This window comes from Eschrichtius robustus, chromosome 5 (genome assembly GCF_028021215.1).
Source record: "Eschrichtius robustus isolate mEscRob2 chromosome 5, mEscRob2.pri, whole genome shotgun sequence".
Taxonomy (NCBI): Eukaryota; Metazoa; Chordata; class Mammalia; order Artiodactyla; family Eschrichtiidae; genus Eschrichtius; species Eschrichtius robustus.
The window spans coordinates 34,637,163-34,660,431 of NC_090828.1; the positions used below are offsets into that span (position 1 = coordinate 34,637,163).

A 23,269-nucleotide genomic window follows, 5' to 3' on the forward strand; every position below is an offset into this window, starting at 1 on the left:
CAGAAGAAAAGTATATAAAGAGAAAAAACAATAGAGTGATCCTTGGGGATATCCACATTTAAGGATCAGGAGGAGAACGATACCAAGAAGACTTGGCCAGGAAGTCCTTGATAGAAATTCTATAGTGGAACACCCTGGAGAAGTAAGAAAACAAGGACACCAGGGTCCAAGGACCACTGGTTTGGTAACTATGGTTAATGTGACCCGTGGATCTTGTAGATTTGGTAAAATGATTAAGGTGAAATCCAGATGGCAGGGAAGTATGGAGTAAATGGGAAAGGTGAAATGGAGAGGGTGTAGACTAGCCTAAAATTCACATAAGACAGTGGCTTGAAAGAGAGGGACTTTATTTGAGGGGGAAGCAGAGCTTGTTTTCAGACTGAAGGATCACAGAGAGAGGAAGAGATTAAAGATACAAGAGACTTGAAATAATGCTCAGTCTTGGAAGAGGACTGACCTATGCCAACAGAGGGACTAAGAATCCGAGGTGAGGGACTAAGAATCGGAGGTCTGGGGCAGGAAGTCCTTACCAAATAAGGAAGAAAAGATGTTTCTTGTATCATCATTCAAATAGTGAAAAACTGGGAATGACTTAACTATCATACAGAGACATATAGGTATAGGCATGACCACATAAATGAAAAGAGAGAGAACAGTGTTAAAATATTATGCCATTTATGTTTAAAATGAGTATATTGTGTTTATATATATTAAAAGAGAATGAACATTTTTAACAATAAGTAAATTTTATTTTATATTTTAAAGTTACAATAATATGTGCTCTGCATAAAATGAAACAAAGAATACAGATGTGTTTATTCAAAATCACTGACTTTCCATATGGCTAAGTCGCTTTGCTGTGCACCTGAAACTACCACAGCATTGTTAATTGGCTATACTCCAGTATAAAATAAAAAGTTAAAAAAAAAAATCCCTGACTTTCCACCAACATTGGGCACATCAACACTTAATATAGAGCTACAGTAGTCATATTAGTGAAACAATAGACAAATATTATATCAATGGAACACAATAGACAGCCCAGAAACAGACCCATACAAATATAATCAACCAATCCTTGACAAAGGAACAAAGGTAACTCAATGGAGAAAAGTGTTTTCAACAAATGGTACTGGAACAACTGGACATGCAAAAAAATTAATATAGATACAGATCTTACACTTTTCACAAAAATTAACTCAAATTGGATCATAGACTTAAATGTAGAATGCAGAACTCTACAACTTCTAGAAGGTAACATAGGAGAAAACCGAGGTGACCTTAGGTTTGGTGATTTCTTATATACAACACCAAAAGCACAATCAATGAAAGAATATTTGGTAAGCTGGACTTCAATAAAATTTAAAACTTTTCTCTGTGAAAGACACTATTAAGAAAATGAAGACAAACCACAGACTGGGAGAAAATATTTGTAAAACATACATCTGATAAAAGACTTGTATCCAAAAGATACAAAGAACTCTTAAAACGCAACAGTAAGAAAACGACTCGATTTAAAAATGAGCAACAGGGCTTCCCTGGTGGTGCAGTGGTTGAGAATCCGCCTGCCAATGCTAGGGGACACGGGTTCGAGCCCTGGTCTGGGAAGATCCCACATGCCGCGGAGCAGCTGGGCCCGTGAGCCACAGTTACTGAGCTTGCGCTTCTGGAGCCTGTGCTCCGCAACAAGAGAGGCCGCGATAGTGAGAGGCCCGCGCACCGCGATGAAGAGTGGCCCCCGCTTGCCACCACTAGAGAAAGCCCTCGCACAGAAACGAAGACCCAACACAGCCATAAATAAATAAATAAATAAATTTTTAAAAAAGAAAATGAGCAACAGATTTGAACATGTATCTCAACAAAGAAGATATACGGGGAATTCCCTGGTGGTCCAGTGGTCAGGACTCCGTGCTTTCACTGCCGAGGGCCCGGGTTCAATCCCTGGTCGGAAGAAGACGTATGGATGGCAAATAAAGATATAAAAGTTGCTCATCATCATGTCATTAAATAATTGCAAATTAAAACAACAATATGAACACAACATTGTAAATCAACTATACTTCAATTTAAAAAATATATGATATCACTACATAGCTACTAAAATAGCTGAAATACAAACCACTAACACCACCAAATGTTGGCAAGGATGTGGAGCAAAGGAACTCTACAAAATGGTACAGCCACTTAGGAATACAGTCTTTCAGTTTTTTCCAAAGTTAAACATAGGCTTACCATACAATATAGAAATTGCTCTCCTAGGTATTCACTCAAATGAGTTGAACACATATCTACACAAAAATCAGCACACAAATGTATTTATAACAGCTTTATTCATAATGCCAAAACTTGGAAACCACCAAGATGTCCTTCAGTAGGTGAATGAACAATCTCTGGTATATCTATATAATGAAGTATTATTCAGCAATAAAAAGAAATGAGTTATCAAGCTATGAAAAGACATGGAGGAATTTTTTTTAATTAATTTATTTTATTTATTTATTTTTGGCTGTATTGGGTCTTCATTGCTGCCCACAGACTTCCTCTAGTTGCGGTGAGAGGGGGCTACTCTTCGTTGCGGTGGCTTCTCTTGCTGCAGAGCACAGGCTCTAGGTGCGCGGGCTTCAGTAGTTGTGGCTCACGGGCTCTAGAGTGCGGGCTCAGTAGTTGTGGCGCACGGGCTTGGTTGCTCCACAGCATGTGAGATCTTTCCGGACCAGTGTCCCTTTTCGAACCCGTGTCCCCTGCATGGGCAGGCGGATTCTTAACCACTATGCCACCAGGGAAACACGACATGGAGGAATTTTAAACACATATCACTAAATGAAAGAAGTCAGTCTGAAAAGGCTATATACTGTATGGCATTCTGGAAAAGGCAAAACTATAGAGAAAATAAAAAGATCTGCAGTTGCCAGGGGCTTAGGGAGAGAGAAGGATGAATATGAGGAGCACAAAGCATTTTTAGGGCAGTGAAACTATTCTGTATGATACAGTAACGGTGCATACATGACATTACGCAGTTGTCAAAACCAGGAACTATACAATACAGAATGAACCCTAATGTAGACCCTAGTAGACTTTCGTTTAATACTAATGTATCAATATTGTTCATCAATTGTAAAAATGTACCACACTAATGCAAGGTGTTCATAGGAGGAGAATTGTGGGGCATGGGGGAGTATATGGAAACTCTGTACTTTCTGCACAAATTTTCTGCAAACCTAAAGTTACTCTTAAAAATAATGTTTATTAAAAAGAAAAAAGGTTGGGGAGAAATGTTTGTGGAACAATTAATAAATGATCTTAATCTTCTCTTTTTTCCCTTTTTTTAAAAAAACTGAGGTGAAATCCACATAAAATGTACTATTTTAAAGTGTACAATTCAGTGGCTTTTAGTACATTTACAATGTTGTGCAACCATTACCTCTATCTAGTTCCAAAACATTTCAAGAACCTCAGAGGAGACCTTGTCCCCCTTAAGCAGTCTCTCCCCAGTCCCCTCTCACCCCAGTCCCTGGCAACCACCAATCTGCTATTTGTCTCTACGGATTTACCTAGTCTGGATATTTCATATAAATACCGTCATACAATATGTGACCTTTTGTGTCTGACTTCTTTCACTTAGCATAGCGTTTTCAAGGTTCATCTGCATTGTAGCCTATATCAGTACTTAATTCCTGCTTATAGATAAATAACTTTCCATTGTACAGATATACCACATTTGGTTTATCCATTCATCTGCTGATGGACATTTGAGTTGTTTCCACTTTTTGTCTGCTGTGCCTACGGCTATGAGCATGTATATACGAGTACTTGTTCACCTGTAATCTACCTTTTAGGTGACCCTCGTGGGGAGTTGGATTAATCTGTGGTACTTAGTGTATACCAGCCGATATTGCAGAGGGATTTATTGAAAAGAATTTGTATTTCTTGAATGTTTGCTTATTAAGTGTGTGATAGAGCCAAAGTGGAAAAGCCTGGACCCATGGGTCTTGCAGCTTTGGTATGGCACAAGAAGGAGAAGCAGAGGAAGTGTTTCTTGGAATAGAGAGGGCAGGTTCTTGAAAAATCAGTCATTACGTTTAATGGCCTTGACTGAGTCCTACGTTTCCATCTCTGGGGCTACTGTAGGCAAGGAAGGGTCTGGCTGGGAAACAAGAAATTGTGGATTTACAAGTAGTGAGTCCTTTGGAGTCATTATCTGTGGCGATCCTAAACACATGTGCAGAGTTACTGTTTCTTCTTTTTTTGTTGTTGTTGGTTTTTAAAAAATATTTATTTACTTATTTAGTTTTGGCTGTGTTGAGTCTTCGTTGCTGTGTGCGGGCTTTCTCTAGTTGCAGTGCGTGGGCTTCTCATTGCGGTGGCTTCTCCTGCTGTGGAGCACAGTCGCTAGGTGCACAGGCTTCAGTAGTTGTGGCATGTGGGCTCAGTAGTTGTGGCTGCAAGCTCTAGAGCACAGGCTCAGTAGTTGTGGCTCACAGGCTCAGTTGCTCCGCGGCATGTGGGATCTTCCCGGACCAGAGATTGAACCCGTGTCCCCTGCATTGGCAGGTGGATTCTTAACCACTGCGCCACCAGGGAAGTCCTACTGTTTCTTCTTTACATTCAGTTTTGTGTATGGATCTTTCAAGCTCTTATTCACTGTAAACCAGGTCCAAAAGCTGGTCTATACTGATGATTCAGTCAGAAGTTTTCCTTGTGGATTATATCTCTTATGAGGACAGTGTCCAAATCCTACTAATGTCTTAATAAAGCATCTCCATCTCTCCAACAGAAACCACAAAAATATAAAAGGAAATAAATGAGAGCATCATACATATTAAAAACTTAGGTCAGCTCAGGTGTTAACATTACATTTTTTAACAATACGTACATACATTTTTAAACAATAATTAAAAAATTAAAATGATTGCCTAGGCAAATATTTATTTTAAACTTATAACATGCATAAACATAAAAAAACACTTTAATCAAATAACAATGTACCAGTCAGACTAGGTTAGGTTAAAAGAAATATAAACCCCACATTTTTTTCTCTCACATAAATGTCCAGAGGTAGGTAATCTAGGTCTGGTACGGTGACTCTGCTCCTTAATGTCTTCACCCAACAAGGCTCCTTCCTGTTCACCACTCGGTCATCCCTACAGTGTGGCTCTTGTCCTCACAATTCAAGATGGCAGCTAGAGCTCCAGCCATCACATATGCAGTCTAGTCACTAAGACAGAGAAAGGGACAAAGGGGCGAAAGGCAAAAAGCAGCTGGCTTTTAAGAAAAATTCTCAGCAACTGCCAAACAATACCACTGCTTACATATTATTTTCCAGGACTAGACACATGACCACATCTTGCTACAAGTTGAGGCTTGGACAACTAGACCTGTATTCTGTGAGGCTTTGTGCCCAGTTTCAAATTAAGACTTCTATTACTAGGGAAAAAGAGAATGGATATTTGGGACAGTGAGCAGGGTCTGCCACACAGACAAATTGACAAGGCTGACCTCAAATTGTGACCTCTTGGTGGCATAAGTAACATGCTTAATCCTGAAAACCTGATCCTAGAATATGGCAGAAGAGATTCCCATTTCAAACACTGCAGACAGAAGAAGCTGTCAAGTGACCCCTACCATGGCCTATTCATGGAAGAGGATGGAAGGCGTTGGGGACTGGAATGGAACTGGGGTTGACGAGACAGTCCTCCTAACCAGTGGCCCAAAAACGCAGCCCTGAGACCAGGGGTCCTGCTACTGAAAAGAAGGGCTAGAGGTGAGACAGAGAAGTGAAGGCAGAGCTATAGGGAAGAGTAGTCTCTTTAGCATCAAAGAACCAGCTACTCAAAAGTTGACAGAGGGACTTCCCTGGTGGTCCCGTGGTTAAGACTCCGCACTCCCAATGCAGGGGACCTGGGTTTGATCCCTGGTCAGGGAACTAGATCCTGCATGCATGCCACAACTAAAAATCCCTCATTGCTGCAACTAAGACCTGGCACAGCCAAATACATACATAAATAAATAAATAAATAAACTTTTTTTAAAAAGTTGGAGGAATTACCTAGACTTTACTTTAGAAACCAGTATGCTTAAATATACAGAGATAGAAAAGAGGATTTGGAAAACAGAAAGCAAAGATACCAGCCATCGTTCTGTCATCCATACACCACTTTTGGAATATTTCTTGCCGGCCTTTTGTTTTCCTGTGAGACATATTTTTTGTTAGTTTTTGCTTTTTTTTTTTTTTTTTTTTTTGGCCACACCACACAGCATGTGGGATCTTCCCCAACCAGGGATCGAACCCATGTCCCCTGCATTGTAAGCGCACAGCCTTAACCAATGGAGCTCCGGGGAAGTCCTGTTTTGCTTTAAACGTACTTAGCTATAAAAATAAAGGCTCTGTTTATGGCTTGAGTTTATATCCTAGGCTGGGGTGACCAAGGACAAGCTACTTAGCATCCCTTTGCTCACTTTCCTCATCTATAAAATGGGAAGAAATAATAATGAGGACAATAATACCTACCTCAAAGAGCTGTTTTGAGGATTAAATGAGATAATTCATGTAATGAGCTAAGAACAGCTTTTGTAAGCCTTTATTATTTGTATATATAAGTTTAGCGGTTACATAAAATTCCAACCAGTGGACATTTTATCATAACCATGCTCCTGTTACTAAACACTTGACGAATTTTCAGTTGGGGGCTATTATAAAGTTTTAAATATTTTAATACATTTATCTCTTTTATATTTAGGGCTATTACTTAAAGCAGTATCTTCAGAGTCTTCATATAGATTTTAGAACATTTCATTTAAGCTGGGTTGTGGGTATGTATTCATTATATTGTTACCTAATATAATTCTCCTTCAGCATGCCTTAAATATTTCATTTAAAAACTATACTCAATGAAAAAGAATAAGGCATTTAGTAATCAAATTGCTCATATACACAAAAGTGTCAAAGAAGTAGTTGTAGACCCCACTATTAAAGTGAGAAAAATAAGTCACAAAATAACTTACATGAGAGCTGACTAAAAGACAGAGATGGGGGTTTTTATAGCTCTTCACATGCCAAACCACAGGCACCTCCTGGCTTACCACTCACCATTGCTCACATTCTCTCTGCTCCAGCTAAAAGTTACACTCATGGTTTTTAAAACATGCCTTACGTTTCCCTTATCTGACCCTTCGTTTGCTTTGTTTCTTCTCCTGCAATGTATTCTCTTCTCCACCTCAACCTGCCAAAATCCTACCAATTTTCAAGGTTTGATTCAACCTTTTCAAAATAACTCCTCCACAGTGTGCTGTAATAATAACAGCTATGTTCGCGTGGCATCACCAATGCAGTCATAAAAACTCTCTCATTGGGTATGATCATAAAGGCTCTCTCATTTCATCCTCAGAACAATTCTGCGAAGTAGGCAAGGGAAGGCAAGGCTTTATTCCTCCCATCTTGTTGGCCTGCTCCTGGAATCAAAGTCCCTCTTTACTCCACCCCATACCCCTTGCCAGTGAGCAAAACACACAAGCAAACCCTTAGCACTCTTTTTCCTTGGCACCTGCGGGTTGACTAATGAATGGTATTAATAAAAATAATGTAATCTAAAGACAGAAAAGTGACAAAAGTAAACAGACAGCACAATATAATTTAATAAATATACATTTTTTGTTTTTGTGTGTTTGTTTTGTTTTTGTTTTTTTGGTTTTTTTTTTGGCCGCATGTGGGATCTTAGTTCTCTGACCAGGGACCAGAGATTGAACCTGAACCCCCTGTGGTGGAAGCGCGGAGTCTTAACTACTGGACCGCCAGGGAAGTCCCCATAAATAATTGCTTTTTAAAAGGGAAGGAAAGAAAAGATGGTGATTTAACAGGCTCTGTATTTTCACCGTGTCCATCAGATGGGATACGGAAAGCTATGTGGCCATACTGCCTCTCTGCGGGGGGGAAAAGGGTGGGGCTGGGAAGGTAGGGTAATGACTCACAAACAGCTAAGAGAGGAGTATGATGCCTTCCCTGGAATGCATGCTACACATCTTCCAAAGTTTGTTCTAATTTCTGAAGGACACCAGATCATAAGGCTGGTCGTTAACATTCTCGATCCGGCGCTACCAATGATTTTCTCTGAGATTTGGGAACAGCTCACTTAAAAGCTGTGTGCCTCAGTTTCTTCAATCATAAAATGGATGTTCTCATTCTTTTTGGCATACATTATGGTTATCTACTCCCCAGGGAAGCTCCATGCCCCATTTTTCCCTAAAAGAACCCCAGCTTTTGGAGACCATGTGCCCAAGGGAGCTGAAGCCACTGAACCCCAGTCCCAGGGGACTGAGTCTGGGCTGGTATAAACCAACCATGGTAATCCCATTCCCTCTGCCAATGGTTGGTTTAAGGAAGAACATATCATGTGATTCTAGCCAATGAGAAGTGAGGGAAGGGAACTCTTGGGGAGGAGAGCTTCTGGGAAAATTTTCCTTTGATCTTAAGAAGCCACACAAGGAAGAGATGTTTTCTCTTCTGTGTTTGGGTATGATACTTGGACCTGTGGCCCTCTTGTGACTTTTAGATGACAAATTTGAAAATAAAAGCCCAAACCCTGAGATTACAGAGAGGAAAGGTGGAAAGCATCAAACCCTTGAGGAGATTGTTGAGCCAATGAATTAACCAAGCTAGCAACTACCCCCCTACCTCTGAACCTGTTGCTTAATAAGAGTAAACAAATTTTTTAAAAACTTTTTAAGTTAGGTCTTCTGTTACTTGCATCTAAAACATTTTGAATGATATGATTGTGTTTTTCAAATCTTTTTTTCCCCATTTTACTGAGAAATAATTGATATACATCACTGCATGAGTTTAAGGTATACAAGGTGATGATTACATATATTGTGAAATGATTACCACAATAGGGTCAGCTAACATTCACTGTCTCATATGTATACACTAAAAAGAAAAGAAAAAAGGAAAAAAATTTTTCTCCTTGTAATGAGAACGCTTAGGACTTACTCTCTTAACAAATTCCCTATGTATCACACGGCAGTGTTACCTCTAGTCATGATGTTGTACATTATACCCCTAGTACTTATTTATCTTACAACTGGAAGTTTGTCCCCTTTTCTTTTTGTAAATTTTTAATTTATTTTTAATTATTGGAATGAACATCATTGATGTGAATTTTCGAGAGATTATAGCTGTCAGGTGTCATTATATTATTTATTGAAAACCTAATGTCACAATATGCTATATCCTAAACTTTAATTCTTCACTGTCAGTCACACTTATACACTAACCCTGCTTGCATTCCATCCATCACACCCGTCTTGTAGGTCTTATTATTGTATATCACATAGCTGACTGTCTTTTGTTCTCTCTCATTCCATTTCTAAAACCTTTCTTCCATCTCTGGTTTACCTCTACCATATTCTCTATCAATCTCATAAGTTATAGCTCATGGGATTACAGACTGTAGCTGCTCCTAAACCCTCTCTAACTAAAAATCTCCTATGCATCATGTTCAGTTTTTGTGAAACGTAGCTTAGGTGTGGGAGAAATCAGGGCCTACATCAAGAATCTGATATTTCAGCCTAACATTGGACAATGCACTGCAGGTGCTTACCCGTGCTTAGAGCAGTCTTTTTTTTTTTCTTTTTTTTGGAAGTTTGTGCCTTTTGACCACCTTCCTCCAATTACTCCCTTCCCCCACCTCCGGTAACCACTGCCTGATCTCTTTTTCTATGAGTCTGGCTTGTTTTGTTTATGTTTTTGTTTTGTAGATTCCACATATAAATGAGAGCATATAATGCCTGGTATTTGTCTTTTATTTCACTTAGCATAATGACTTCACGGCCCCTCTTATTTTTATATTTAATGCAAATATAAGTTATCTTAATAATATATAAAAATATATAAAACTAAAAAGTAATATAAATAAATACTATGCTTGTGGTTGTATGAATATGGAAAATGCTTGTCCATATTCATATGGACAAGAATATGGAAAATGCTTGTCACCCGGTCAGGATGGGACAGAGGAGGATGCAAAAGCTGCCAGGTCATTAAGATCCCTCTCAGTTTCCCTCTGTAATAATTAACACAGGGTTCTGGTTCATGAGTCCAAGGACATACATTGTTCCTGCTGGTGCCCCGAGCAATGTGAAATTCAAAGACACCCTCAGGAGTCCCACATTCATTAATACAAGGATAGAAAATTACCTTTAAAGTAGAAATAAGTGTATGAAGTGTCTGAAAACTGTTCCTTTCATACTTTTCAGCCTTTGTTGAGTGATCATGTCAAAACACATATAAACATACCCACACAGAAACATACCACTTAAAACCAACTTAAAAATATATAAATAAGTTTTTTCTTAACGTCAAGTGATTTTTTTTGGCCGTGCCTCAGCATGTGGGATCTTTGTTCCCCAATCAGGGATTGAACTCATTCCCCCTGCAGTGGAAGCACGGAGTCTTAACCACTGGTCCACCAGGGAAGTCCCTTTAAATAATATTTTAAACAATAATATTCTTTTAGGTCATGCTTTCAAATCCAAGGAGGAAAGGTATACTGATTACTGTAGAATGCCATGTGAGTCCTGGATTAGGTCATGACAGGGCAGCCCTTATGAATAAGATCAGTGCCCTTATAAGAAGAGACACAAGACAGCCTGCTTTCTCTCTGTTCTCTTTGCCATGTGAAGATACAACAAGAGGGTCATCTGCCAACCTGGAGGCGGGTTCTCACCAGACACCTGATCTACAAGCACCTTGATCTTGGACTTCCCAGTCTCTAGAACTGTGAGAAATAAATGTTTGTCTTTCTGGCTAGCGATGGAGACTGCAAAGCTAAGAGGAGCCTTTGGCTTTTCATTTGCAAGAGAGGATGAGTTTCTTTCTCAGAGTGTGCTGCAGCCAGACACAGTACCTCTCCTTAGCAGACACTCTCTTGTTCCAATCATACACCTTGCTGTTGAGTTCAATGTGGAGTTCCAGGAGTGAGTGTTTTCTGGAGGGAATGAGAAAGGCAAAAATTAATCCCATGCAAATATCAACGAGGAGACAGATTAGCATTAGGGTGAAATCAGCCAACAGATATGAAAGTGCTTTAAAATTGTTCCTTTCTAAATATTCTACAAGCTGCTTAGCAAGTGATCCAAACAGGTTTGCAGCACTCTGACCCAATGACCACAGTCCCCACCCACAGGGGCAACTGAGTTTTAGTCTGGGTACACACCAGCCAGATGATAACCCATCTGGATCACCTATGCAAATGCAGGATGGATGTAAAAGGCCAATAATACCGTTGGCCCGTGGCGTATCTACCTTGGAAGGCTGCGTTGCCCCTGCTCTAGCCCTCCCTTTACTGCTGTGCCATCCCTGAGGAGGCTAGGGGTCCCAGGCCCTGAGATTTATTCCTGGGGTCCCCCAAACTACAACAGATGCCTTTCACAGGTGACTCAGAGAAATTCTAAACTGTGATTAGGGGGCAACAGAAAAGGGACTGCTAATCTTACATTTGAGGTACAGTGAGGCTTCCCTCATCCTAAATGGACACCAGGTCACCAACGTTTCCCTTAGAAAAGTATCCTTGCCAATAAACATCAAAAATGTCTAAGTTACAAAGACTTGCAGACCTGTATAGCCAGGTACCATCTTTCAGCTATCAACCTGTCAAGACTTGGGGAAATAAACGAGCACACGGTATCAGTGAGAATTCAGGGATGCAGACTCTCTCATAAAAGCTGATCTATGGGAATTCCCTGGGGTCCAGTGGTTAGGACTCGGGGCTCTCACTCCCAGGGGCCCAGGCTCAATCCTTGGTCTGGGAACTAAAGTCCTGCAAGCTGCGTGGTGTGGTCAAAAAACAAAAAGCTGGTCTAACTGTCCTAGAGGACAATCTGACGAGATGCATCAGAGGCTTTAAAAATGCTTGTCATTCAACAGCGTAATTCCACTTCTGGGAATTTTCACTTCAAGAAAACAATTAAGAATAAGCACAAATACTGAGCTACAAAGATGTTGAACACTTTCTTTTTTGTGAAAGCAAAACATTGCCCAACAACTAAAGACTTGCCAAGTAAATTATGCTATAGCCATATTAGGGACTGCTCTGCAGACATTAAAATGATACTATAGGGACTTCCCTGGTGGCGCAGTGGTTAAGAATCTGCCTGCCAACGCAGGGCACATGGGTTCGAGCCCCGGTCCGGGACGATCCCACATGCCGTGGAGCAACAAAGCCCGTGCACCACAACTACTGCGCCTGCGCTCTAGAGCCCGCGAGCCACAGCTACTGAGCCCGCGTGCCACAACTACTGAAGCCTGCATGCCTAGAGTCGGTACTCCACAACAAGAGAAACCTGCACAATGAGTAGCCCCTGCTCGCTGCAATAGAGAAAAAGCCTGCACGCGGCAACGAAGACCCGACTCAGCCAAAAATAAATAAATAATCAAATAAATTTTCAAACAAATAAATAAAATAAAATGATGCCATAAAAATGTGATTCCTGACATGTAAAAATATACTGTTGCACAAACTAAAAGCAGGTTATAAAGTAACAGTAGATTATGATTTCATTTTGGCTTAAAAAACATCTTTATATATGATTGTATCGGTATCCAAAAAAGTTCTGGAAGGCAACACTCCAAGATTTGGTTAACAGATTAGTTCTAATAAGTAGGATTATAACTGCTTGTTATGTTCTGCTTTCAGCATCTATATCTCATGGTTTATGTTCAGTAAGGAGTATGTATTGCGTTTGTAATAAGAAAAAACAAAACAAAAACATTTCTTAATTTTGAAGAAAAATATCCAAACCACAAGCTGACTACTATATGACCTTCTGAAGTACAAAGCATTCATAAGCTGTGCAGAGTCTATATCATACTCCCAAGGCAACCCCAACAAGGAATGAAAAATCCCTCCCCCTGAAGAAAAGGGCATCAAATGTGGCACAGTGGCACTTCCATCCTGGTAGCAGAAAATAAACAACTGGGTCCAGGATCCGCCACAGCTTGGGTGGCTCACCTTTCTTTCCCCAGTTTCTGGGAGAGGCACTTCAGGTACAGTGACGGTGAAGGGGAGGACCGCTCCAGCAGGGACACGTCCGCTTTGCATAGGCTCCAGAAGAAGTCAGCTTCTCGGTGAATCATGCAGGCCCCGGGCTGCCTGACCTTGAATTCTGCACTTTTCACTGATGGCCTATCCACCTCCAGGAAGCTGCTGTCCTCTAGCTGGCCCTCTGACGTCACATAGTTCTGGATAAAAAAGACCTTTGGCTTCCCTGAGAGAGAGGGGCATGCATCTGCCATGAACATCCTTCTGATATGATCCAAAGGGACCCCTGAGTGAGTCTGATCCACGCCAAACACGCTCTGGGAGCCCCCTCGGCTCACCAGGATACACACGAAGCTGTCGTAGTCTTGGTGTTGGGGCATGTGCGCAACTTGGCCAAGAATGTGCATTATATTTTCCACAGTGAGATGTAAGAAACGCTTGACTTCATAGCCCAGGGAAGTGAAGGTTTCCTGAAGAATGTCTGGAAAAAACAAACAAACATGAAAAACAACACAGGAGTAAGAAAAGCTCAAGAGACACTGGGTAGCAATCCTAAACATGGTCTAATCTCCATTACTTGTCTGTTTCTGCTTTTGTGTCATAGTTTGAGGATTTAAAGGACCTAAGAACGGGACAGGAGGGATAGAATCAGCCTAAAACATGAAATATGTGACTTTCATGTCCCAGGCTCCCAGTTATGGTCTGTCCCCTGTTATACCACTTCCCCTGCCTGAGGTCACCACTGCATCTGGCCACGGGCACAGACTGAGCCCACCTCTAGTCTAAACGAACCAAGAGAGGAAAAATACTTTTTCCTTTCAACCAAAACAAAGTTGGGGTTGTTCAGAGGGCTCTTTCTTACAATAACTCACAAGTTCATAGGAATGGGTGCATTTGCAGCATGCAGATCCAAACCTAGATCCAATGGCCGCAGAAAGGGTGACCCAGGTCATGAGTTCCCTCACCTCCACCTGCTGTGAGCTGATCCGGAGGTCCCTGGATCTAAGCTGGGACCATTCCCAGACTCCCCAGCTCCTCTTATGACCTACTTCCCAGTGTAGCCTTTGATTGAGCAAGGGGGGCCCTTGGCCAAGACGCCCCTACAGCAGCGGCCCCCAAACTTTTTGGCACCAGGGAACGCTTTTGTGGAAGACAGTTTATCCACAGACTGGGGGTGGGGTGGCGTGAAGTTTTGGGACGATTCAAGCGCTTTACATTTATTGTGTACTTTATTTCTATTAATATTACATTGTAATATATAATGAAATAATTCTACAACTCACCATAATGCGGAATCAGTGGGAGCCCTGAGCTTGTTTTCCTGCAACTAGATGGTCCCATCTGGGGGTGATGGGAGACAGTGACACCCAAAGTGTGTTGCTTATGTCCAGTCTACTCCGTAATCTCATTTTGGTTGCTGTCACTGCAGAAAACCCTGCTTCACAAAGACAGGATGTTGGAAATGAAAGCAGGCTTTTCCGTGCTTTTGTGGCAATCTCAGGATATTCCGCCTTGACTTTAATCCAGAAGGTATGGAGATTTGAAGTTGTCTCAAACATAATTTTAAGGCAACCATCATTTGCGATCTCAAGCAATTGATCCTCTTCTAGCACGGACAAAGTCGATTCACCCAGCTTATTCACAAATGGGTTGCAGATCCATTCCTTCCCAGTTTGGGGGTCTTTTGTGGTTGGGAAGTAATGCTCAAACTCTTTTGAAAGCTGAGATAGGTGATCATGCATCAGCTGGGAGAAAGAAGGCCCTAGTTCAGTCTCTTTCAAAATCTCTGCTAATGTTTGAAACATGTCAAAAATCCCAATGTTCACTCGTCACCCCCATAATTCCAGTTTGGCTTTGAATGCAGTCACTTTATCTGCCAACTTGAACACAGCTGTCGTTCTCCCCTGAAGTGACAGACTGAGTTCGGTGAGCAGGTTGAATATGTCACACGAGTAAGCAAGTTTTGCGACCCATTCTGTGTCACCGAAATGTGCTGCCAGTGGTGACTGTTTTTCTACAAGAAATCTCTGGCGTGGCTCTCATAACTCAAAAACTCTGGCCAGTGATCTACCTTTAGAAAGCCATCTCACTTCTGTGTATAAGAGAAGACGTGTGCTCTGTGTCCATCTCCTCACAGAGGGGCACGAACAGATGTGAGTTAAGGGCATGTACTTTAACGTCGTTGATAATTTTAACCATGTCCTGCAAAACATTGTTAAGTTCAGGTGCCATTTTTCGGCTAGCCAGCATTTTGCTAGGGATGACACAGTGAGTAGACTCACATTCAGAAGCGACCTCTTTGACCCGTAGTGAAACCAGAAAGCCGTCCAGTCATGGCAGCCTCTCCGTCTGTGCATATACCAACACAAAATGACCAATTCAGTTTTCCTGATATGTAATCGTTCAAAGACTTGAATAGTTCTGCAGCTGTGGTGTTGGTTGGCAACAAAAGCGCACATAACATATACTCATGCACATCCTCCTGAAAAATATATTGCACAAAAACAAGCATTGTTGCCTTGTCAACATCGGTAGACTCGTCAACCTGGATTGAGTACCACGGTGACTCATTAATCCTCTCTAACAACTGTGCCTCAATATCCTCTGCTATTTCATCAATTTGTCTAGTTACGGTGCTAGCCGAAAGAGGAACACGTGCCACCTTTTGAACTGCAGCCTCTCCTAAAAGTTCACGACACATGTCCTTAGCAGCAGGCAGGATCAACTCTTCACCAATAGTAAAGGACTTCTTAGCTTTAGCAATGCAGTAAGCCACTAAGAATGATGCTCTCAGTGCAGACACATTTGATGAAGTGGTAGCCTTCAATGATTGTTTCTGTTCTTCGTGTTCATGATTTTTTCTTTTGAAAAACTCCAAAGGCTTGTCGTTCTTTTTTTTATTTATTTATTTATTTTTGGCTGCATTGGGTCTTCGTTGCTGCACACGGGCTTTCTCTAGTTGCAGCGAGAGGCGGCTACTCTTCATTTTGGTGTGCGGGTTTCTCTTGTTACAGAGCAGGGGCTCTAGGCGCACGGGCTCAGTAGTTGTGGCTCGCGGGCTCTAGAGCGCAGGCTCAGTAGTTGTGGCACACGGGCTTAGTTGCTCCACGGCATGTGGGATCTTCCCAGGCCAGGGCTCGAGCCCGTGTCCCCTGCATTGGCAGGCGGATTCTTAGCCACTGCACCACCAGGGTAGTCCCCAAAGGATTGTCTTTTAATGCAGGGTGCTTGGTCTCCATGTAGCGAAGCAGTTTTGAAGGTTTCATGGCTCCGTTGGATAGCTGGTCGCCACAAATTATACAAAGCAGGCTTGGAGAATGTGAATCACCTGTTGCAATGAACCCATAATTTAAGTAGGACTCTTGGTATTTCCTTTAAAATGAAGCTTTCTTTTTGTTGGCAGTCTTAGAGTCTTCTGCTGTCTCATCATTGGGTCTTTCCCTCTTTTCAAAGAAGCTCTCCAGCACTGTTTGTTTTTTACCTATCTTGGCTAGGGTTAGCTTGCGGGCTTACCAAAACTGTGACTGAGACAAGTGCGCAGTGCGGGAAAGAGGTGTGGACGGAAATGGTAAATAAAATAATGGGTGGGCCACGCATGGACTAAAGTAAGTGTTGGATTCTGACTTTTTAAAGCCTGCCACCAGATGCAGCTGCTGTGCAACTGAAGTACATCAACTCATTTGCCACTATAAAGCCTGCCACCAGATGCAGCTTAACTGTCACTTTCCCCTCACTGATAGGGTTTTGATACGAGTCTGCAAGCAATTGCTTTATTATGGTCTCTGTGCAGTCAAACCTCTCTGCTAATGATAATCTGTATTTGCAGCCTCTCCCCAGCTCTAGCATCACCGCCTCAGCTCCACCTCAGATCATCAGGCATTAGATTCTCATAAGGAGCGCGCAACCTCGATCCCTCGCATGCAGAGTTCACAGTAGAGTTCGTGCTCCTATGAAAATCTAATGCCGCCACTGATCTGACAGGAGGCGGAGCTCAGGCAGTAATGTGAGCGATGGGGAGCAGCTGTAAATACAGATAAAGCTTCACTCGCTCGCTTCACTCGCTTGCCTGCCGCTCACCTCCTGCTGTGATGCCCCAGACCGGTACCAGTCAGTGGTTGGAGGGTTGGGGACCCCTGCCCTACAGGGCCCCCAGAGATTCTTCTCCTAGTTTCCAGGAATCCTGGGTTGACTTTGCCTCGAGAAGCAGTGTAAGGCAGTGGAAAAAGCAGACAAGCCTGCCTTCTAACGCTGACCTCACCACACCTATGGGCTGCATTGCTTTAAGGAAGTGGGTCTCCCTAGCTTTAAGTGGAAGTGGATACCCACCCTATGAGGATGCTGTGAAGATTAAATGAGATAATACAAATAAAGCTCCTGGTGCTCAATAAAAATATTCCCTGTTCTCTTTTTAAAAATCTTTTTGTTCATCTTCTAGAACTTTCTATGGCCTTGGAACCCTAGAAATCCTACCCATCTACTTTGTTCCCATCTGCTCAGTTTGCCTTCATTGGAGAAGTAGGTACCGAATTGTTTCATCTTTCTAATAGCAAAGAGAGACATCTTTCTCTTCCTCATTCAAAAAGTCCACATCCTTTTGAGCTACCCTTTAAGTTTCTATTCCTTGTCTGAGGGATGCCTGCAGTTCTTAGTCCATTTTCAGAGCAGAAAAACCATTCTGTCCTAAGCCCAGAGGCTAAACAAGAATCTCCTAATTCAGGTTGTCATCCAAACTATTAGCCACTTCTCTGGATTTGCTTCCCTGTCTCATGACTATGTACCCACTTCTCTTCCTCCCCTGGGGTATGACCTTCCAGAAGTCTACGACTGCATTCACCCCAAACCAAACAACATGGTAGTAATCAGAGTACCTATAACTTCCACCAAGGAACAGAGGGGTCCTATCTCATACCAGTTTAGGCATCACCCAAAGGGGTCAAGGCGAGATAAATAAGTGAAGGTACATAAAACAGTTTACTACAAATTCTCAATTCTCGACACTAAATGGGAACAATATGAAGTATGGATAGACAAATAATTCAGAGACTCACAGCTTCAACCAATAGTTTCAACTGTCTTGTCTTGCCAACTTTACCAACCACTAATAAACTATAAAAGTAAAAGTAAGCAATCACAATTTCTCTTCTGGCTTCTCAGCAGGAAACAGGAAAAAGATTAAAAGTTGGAAAAGAAACACAGCCTTGGGTTAACAAAAATCTGGAATCTAAGCAGCCACTGGACAAATAAGAGCTGGCTTGTGTGCTCTTAATTTAATTCACCCAGCCTATGAGCAGTATCTGGACACAATCACATAGAGCCTTGTAGAACATTCCACTCAGGAGACCCACATCCTGCCAGATATGGCGGTTTTAAATAAGTCCATGATTCTTTGACACTCCTCCCTTAAAAAGATAGAGTATAATTCCCCTCCCCTTGAATGTGGACCAACTTGGTAACTCGTTTCTAATGAATGGAATGTGGCCGAAGAGATACAACGTGACTTCCAAAGCCAGGTCACTGTGGAACAACTCACTCTGGGGGAAGCCAGTTGCCATGTCTTGAGAACACTCAATACAGGTCCCCAATGCCACGTGGAGAGGCCTCCACGGAGAAGAACTTAGGCCTCGCACCAACCAGCCACGTGACTGAGTACCTGAGAAGCCCCTCCAAAGCCAATCAAGCCTTCAGATGACCCCAGCTGACATCTGACCACAACCTCCCAAGAGACTCAGGGCCAGAACAACCTGGCTAAGCCACTCCTAAATTCCAGACCCACAGAAACTGTGAGACATATAAATAAATTCGTATTGTTGTTTTAAGCTACTAAATTTTGGAGTGATCTGTACACGTGATCAGATAAATAATTCACCAGGTAAGTCAACAAAAGGGAATGATAATAACCATTCCCTAAGAATGTAGTTAGGCTACTTACTTTTCTCCTTCTGCCTGGGCCATAGGTAAGGGTGAAAAAAATGAATTTGTATATGTATATATATATATATATATATATATATATATATCACATCATAATGAAGAGATACAAAAAAGGCGCCAACCTCCTTAAACCCCTGTGATAAGTAAGTATTATCAGGAAATGACAGTTGCGGAAAACCTATTAAATACCTCACTTGTCCACATAGAATCTCAGAGTGGTAGGAAAGGCGTAGCAGCACCACCCACTAGGCATGGCTTCTGAGGGTGTAGGCAAGGCTTCAGTACCCAGTTCTGCGCTCAGGATGAAACAAAGTGCTGTACCATGTGAGAGAACCTGGACTAGGACCCCAGTGCCATCCCCACTGCTTTAGTCCAAACTCTCCCTTTCAGGAGTCACACTCTCCCGTCATAGAGCATTCTCTCCTCTAGGGGGCAGAAGCAACCAGAGAAACACCAGATGCAAAGCTCTTTTGTTTACTTGTTATCTCAGGCTGGCTTGCTCCCCTCAAAAGCCTCTTTTCACTGATAGGTTTACTCCCTTATCAAAGTCCTTGAAAGAAAGCCACAGTCTCCCTTTCCATCCTGATATGCAGAGGTCTGGACAGAACACATGCTGTCCTGTGCCTTAATCCCTTTTCTTTATCTGGGCTCCCCGCAGGTTCTGGCTGGAGCAGCCGCTGGGCTGTCGCAAGGCAGTCAGCAGGCAGCTGCGTGATCCGGGTGAAAGAGGAACAGTCTTGGAATCACAAGATCTGAGTTTCAGTCCTGGCTCTTCCACCCACTTACTGGTCTGAACCTTGCCTGGTCCTGAAAAAAAAACTAACTGGTCCTGAAATAAAACTAACTTACACTAGCAGAAGAGCTAAGAAGGAGATGGGAATCTGAGGTCTAGGGCAGGAAGTCCTTACCTAATAGAACAGAAGGAAAAGGGCTAAAAGCTGGAGGTGAACCCAAAAGCCATACAGGTCCCCAAGGCCAAGTATAAGGCCAATCAGAACACCAAATCTGGATGGGCCTCAGACCAAGACGGAACATCCCTTAAACATCCCTGTGGCAACAGTCACTCAATGGACACAGCCTGAAGTCATCACAGCTGGCATTTCCCATTAACAGCACACCTTTCCTCTATCAGTTGGTGAGGACTGGTGCCAGCTGTTGTTCTTTCTTGGGCCAGCAAGAACACAGATATAGCCCAGTCTAATTTACAGGATCAGGGGGGTTGTGACAGTGTGACTTTGAACAAATTACATCTGTAGTTTATTCATATATAAAATGGATCAATACCAATGCCTATACCGTGTCCTCCAGAAGGTGGCTGAGAGGACCCATTGAGATTTCTGTCAAGATGCTTTGCAAACTGTTGAGTGCTTATTCAAATATATTAGTTTTAAAGAATATAAAGGCAGCCACTGCACCACAAATCATGCAGCCTGCCTGCGATACCTCTCTTGCATGGCATATACCTCCTTAGAACCCAGAGGGAGGTCTCTACAGCCTAAACTAAAATGCACTCAGAGCAGCCAGATTCTGTGTCCCATGTATCAACAGTAACTTCCTTGTCCTTACTTGCAAATAGGGGAAGAAAAACGTGGGTGTTGAGTTTGGAAAATAAAGCTTCAACCAACCGCATTAGTCCCACTTCTCCTTCTACCCACCTGGGAAACCCCACTCCTGACCCAGCCCTATCTCTGTAAAATTCACCTGCTCCTTTATTAACTTCCTGAAATGATAAGGGATTTCTTCTGGCCTTGAAGTTAGTACAGGGCTGTTCGTGAAGGGCTAGGATCAGCATTACCCACCTGTTTGGGGATCACTGAGATGAAATCCAAAGAATTAAATAAAATGTCATGACCTCATTCATTTAGAATGTGTTTTGACCAAAAATGAGCTCACATTTATCTTGACACTATCTAAAAAAAGGGATTCATTAAATAAATGTATAGAATAAATAAGAAAGAGGGGATGCTTCATCAGTCTATTCACGATCACTTACTGAGTACCTTAAATAAGCCCAGCTCAAATTACTCTAAAGCACATGAATGGAACACAAGTGGGCAGGATATTCTTAGTGGAAAGGGGAGTTTTGAGGTCAAATGTGAATGAGAAATGCAAGGTTGACAAGACTTAACCAGGTTTCGTTACAGGAACACTGCTCGGAAACTTTAAGGCCAACATTCACTGCAAATCTCCTAAAGAGGAACAAATTATTTCTTAAACTCACTTGACCCCAAAACTCATGTTTTACAAAGTTCCTCTTCCTGTGTTACAGAAACACTGTGATGAGGGGATACAGATGAAGTGTACAATGTAGTTCCTGTTCTTCAAGGAGCCCATAATCTTGCTAGAGAAGCAAAGTGTATAAATGTGCACAAAACAATGACTGACATGTCACATAGAACAGTAGGATTTTAGGTAAAATAGGAGGTCACAGTAGGGAAGATCAGTGTGGTCTGAGACACCTGGAGAGGAGATTATGGGAAAGGTGTAATTCAGCTGCGGCTCCAAAAAAAAACAGGGCAAAGGAAAGGCCCCCAAGTGGAAGGATGATGGTGAATAAAGACAGAAGAAAGAGTGAGGGAGGAAGCGGGGTTGGGGGGAGTGGGGCTTGTATAAATCTGACTTTCCATTTGTTCAGGGACACCAACAATTGGGGGTGTTACTGGACAATCCATATACACTCGAAATTATAAACTACTTTAAAGATGTCTTCTTTTTTTTTAAGCACAAATGATCACTAGTAACTCCTTCTGGACTAGCTTTTCTTAGGAGAAAACAATATCAATAATAAACATGTCAAGAGAGGCTTCTGTGGTCCCTCAGGTGGCCTAAAAGTCCTCTGCTTTTCCACATACCCACCACTCCTTATCCACAATTCCAAGACCCTAAAAGCTCTGAAAAACTTAGGTTCTTTTCCCTGACTCATTTTGTGGCAAAACCTTTCCTGAACTGATGAGAAGCTATTTACAGTCTTTATTCCACTTAGTGTAAATATCCATTCCTTTTGTTGTAGAAATAGTCACATATTTGATTATGGGGTACTGCCCTAGACCCCACTGGAATGTTCTATAAGTTACAGTATATGGACCATGTCGTCTTTCTAAACTCCTAAAACTTTAAAATTTTGAAATGCAAGGGTCCCCAATAAGGGATCGTGGACCTATAATTCTTTATACCCTAGCTTTATGCTGTCTGTGAAAAAAGGGTTTGTTATGTAGCACTGATTTAAAGGGAAATTTCATTAGTGATGCTAGTTTTCCAACTGAATGGCTGCTTGATCTCAGAGGATAAGAATGCCCAGAAAAAAAAGCATACCACCACAGACTTCCTGGTCTTTTGCCCCCAGGGAAGCTATCGTTAATAGTCCGCTATTCCCACAGGAGTTAAGAGGGGAGACTCCACTTCCTTGGCACTTAAGCTGGCAGGCAGTAGTAGCCGTTCCATGGGAACAAAGCCTCCATCTACCATCTCATGTGTCACTTACCACGTGTCTTCAAAGCTCAGGAGCAGAGGCCACAGTGGCGGCTCCGATTCCCCTTGCTGAGATTTGTTTACATCTACCAGTGCAGGAAAATGCTACTGATTTGGGTTGTTGCCGATTCCATTAAGGGAAAATGAGGAAAGGAGGCTGGGTAACCCCAAGGAGCAGCCAAGCTCCAATCAACACCACTGCAAAGCTCTTTCCGATCAACTTCGGGCTTTCAGGACTACTGCTGCTCTGTTAGAAGAGGAAGTTTACTTACGCAAGATTTCCCAGGGAAATGTGCAGCATCTGCTAGAAGAATCTAAGCCTTAGCCTGGTTAAAAGTACAGAAAAATCTTCAAGCTTTTCAGAAAGAGCAGGGAGAAAAGAGAGGAATAAACACATCCTCTTAAAACCTGCAAACACCAGCTTTCATTCAGCAGCCTAAAAACCAGCCAGAGCCCTAGGTCAAGGTCCAGAGTCCAAGTGTCTGTGATGTGAGGCTTTCGCTTCTCGGCTCCAAACACAAGAGCAAAAGTCCAGTGCTATGTCAGGGCACCTCGAAGCAGGGCCCCGCACAGGTCTAGCTTTGCTAGGTCTCTGACACAGGTGACGCAACACCGAGGACACCAAGCACAAAGCCACTGAACTAATTAGCCTCAAAACCTTACGTCTCCGTGTCTGCTCCAAGAAGAGGTTACTGACTTCTCCAAGGATTCTTCTCAAGAATGAGCCACCAAACAATAACCTTATAACCTTATCTTTGTTCACAATGTGGCTCTGAGGCCAGACTCTACTTCATGGCCTCCATACCTGCTTCACAAAGGGCCAAGCAAGGTGGGTTTTT

The 23,269-nt window shown here is 42.3% G+C and overlaps 1 protein-coding gene across 1 annotated transcript in view; it reads right to left on the reverse strand.

The window, feature by feature from the left end:
* Positions 1–727: 727 nt before the first annotated feature.
* Positions 728–23,269, reverse strand: part of CFLAR (CASP8 and FADD like apoptosis regulator) — a 62,915-nt gene continuing 40,373 nt past the window's right edge. The window contains exons 9-10 of the mRNA XM_068544674.1: positions 13,002–13,512; positions 728–10,979 (exon numbers count right to left, since the gene is read on the reverse strand). Coding sequence (XP_068400775.1) covers positions 10,841–10,979; positions 13,002–13,512 — 650 coding nt within the window. The 3' untranslated portion in view covers positions 728–10,840. The remainder of the gene's footprint in view (positions 10,980–13,001; positions 13,513–23,269) is intronic.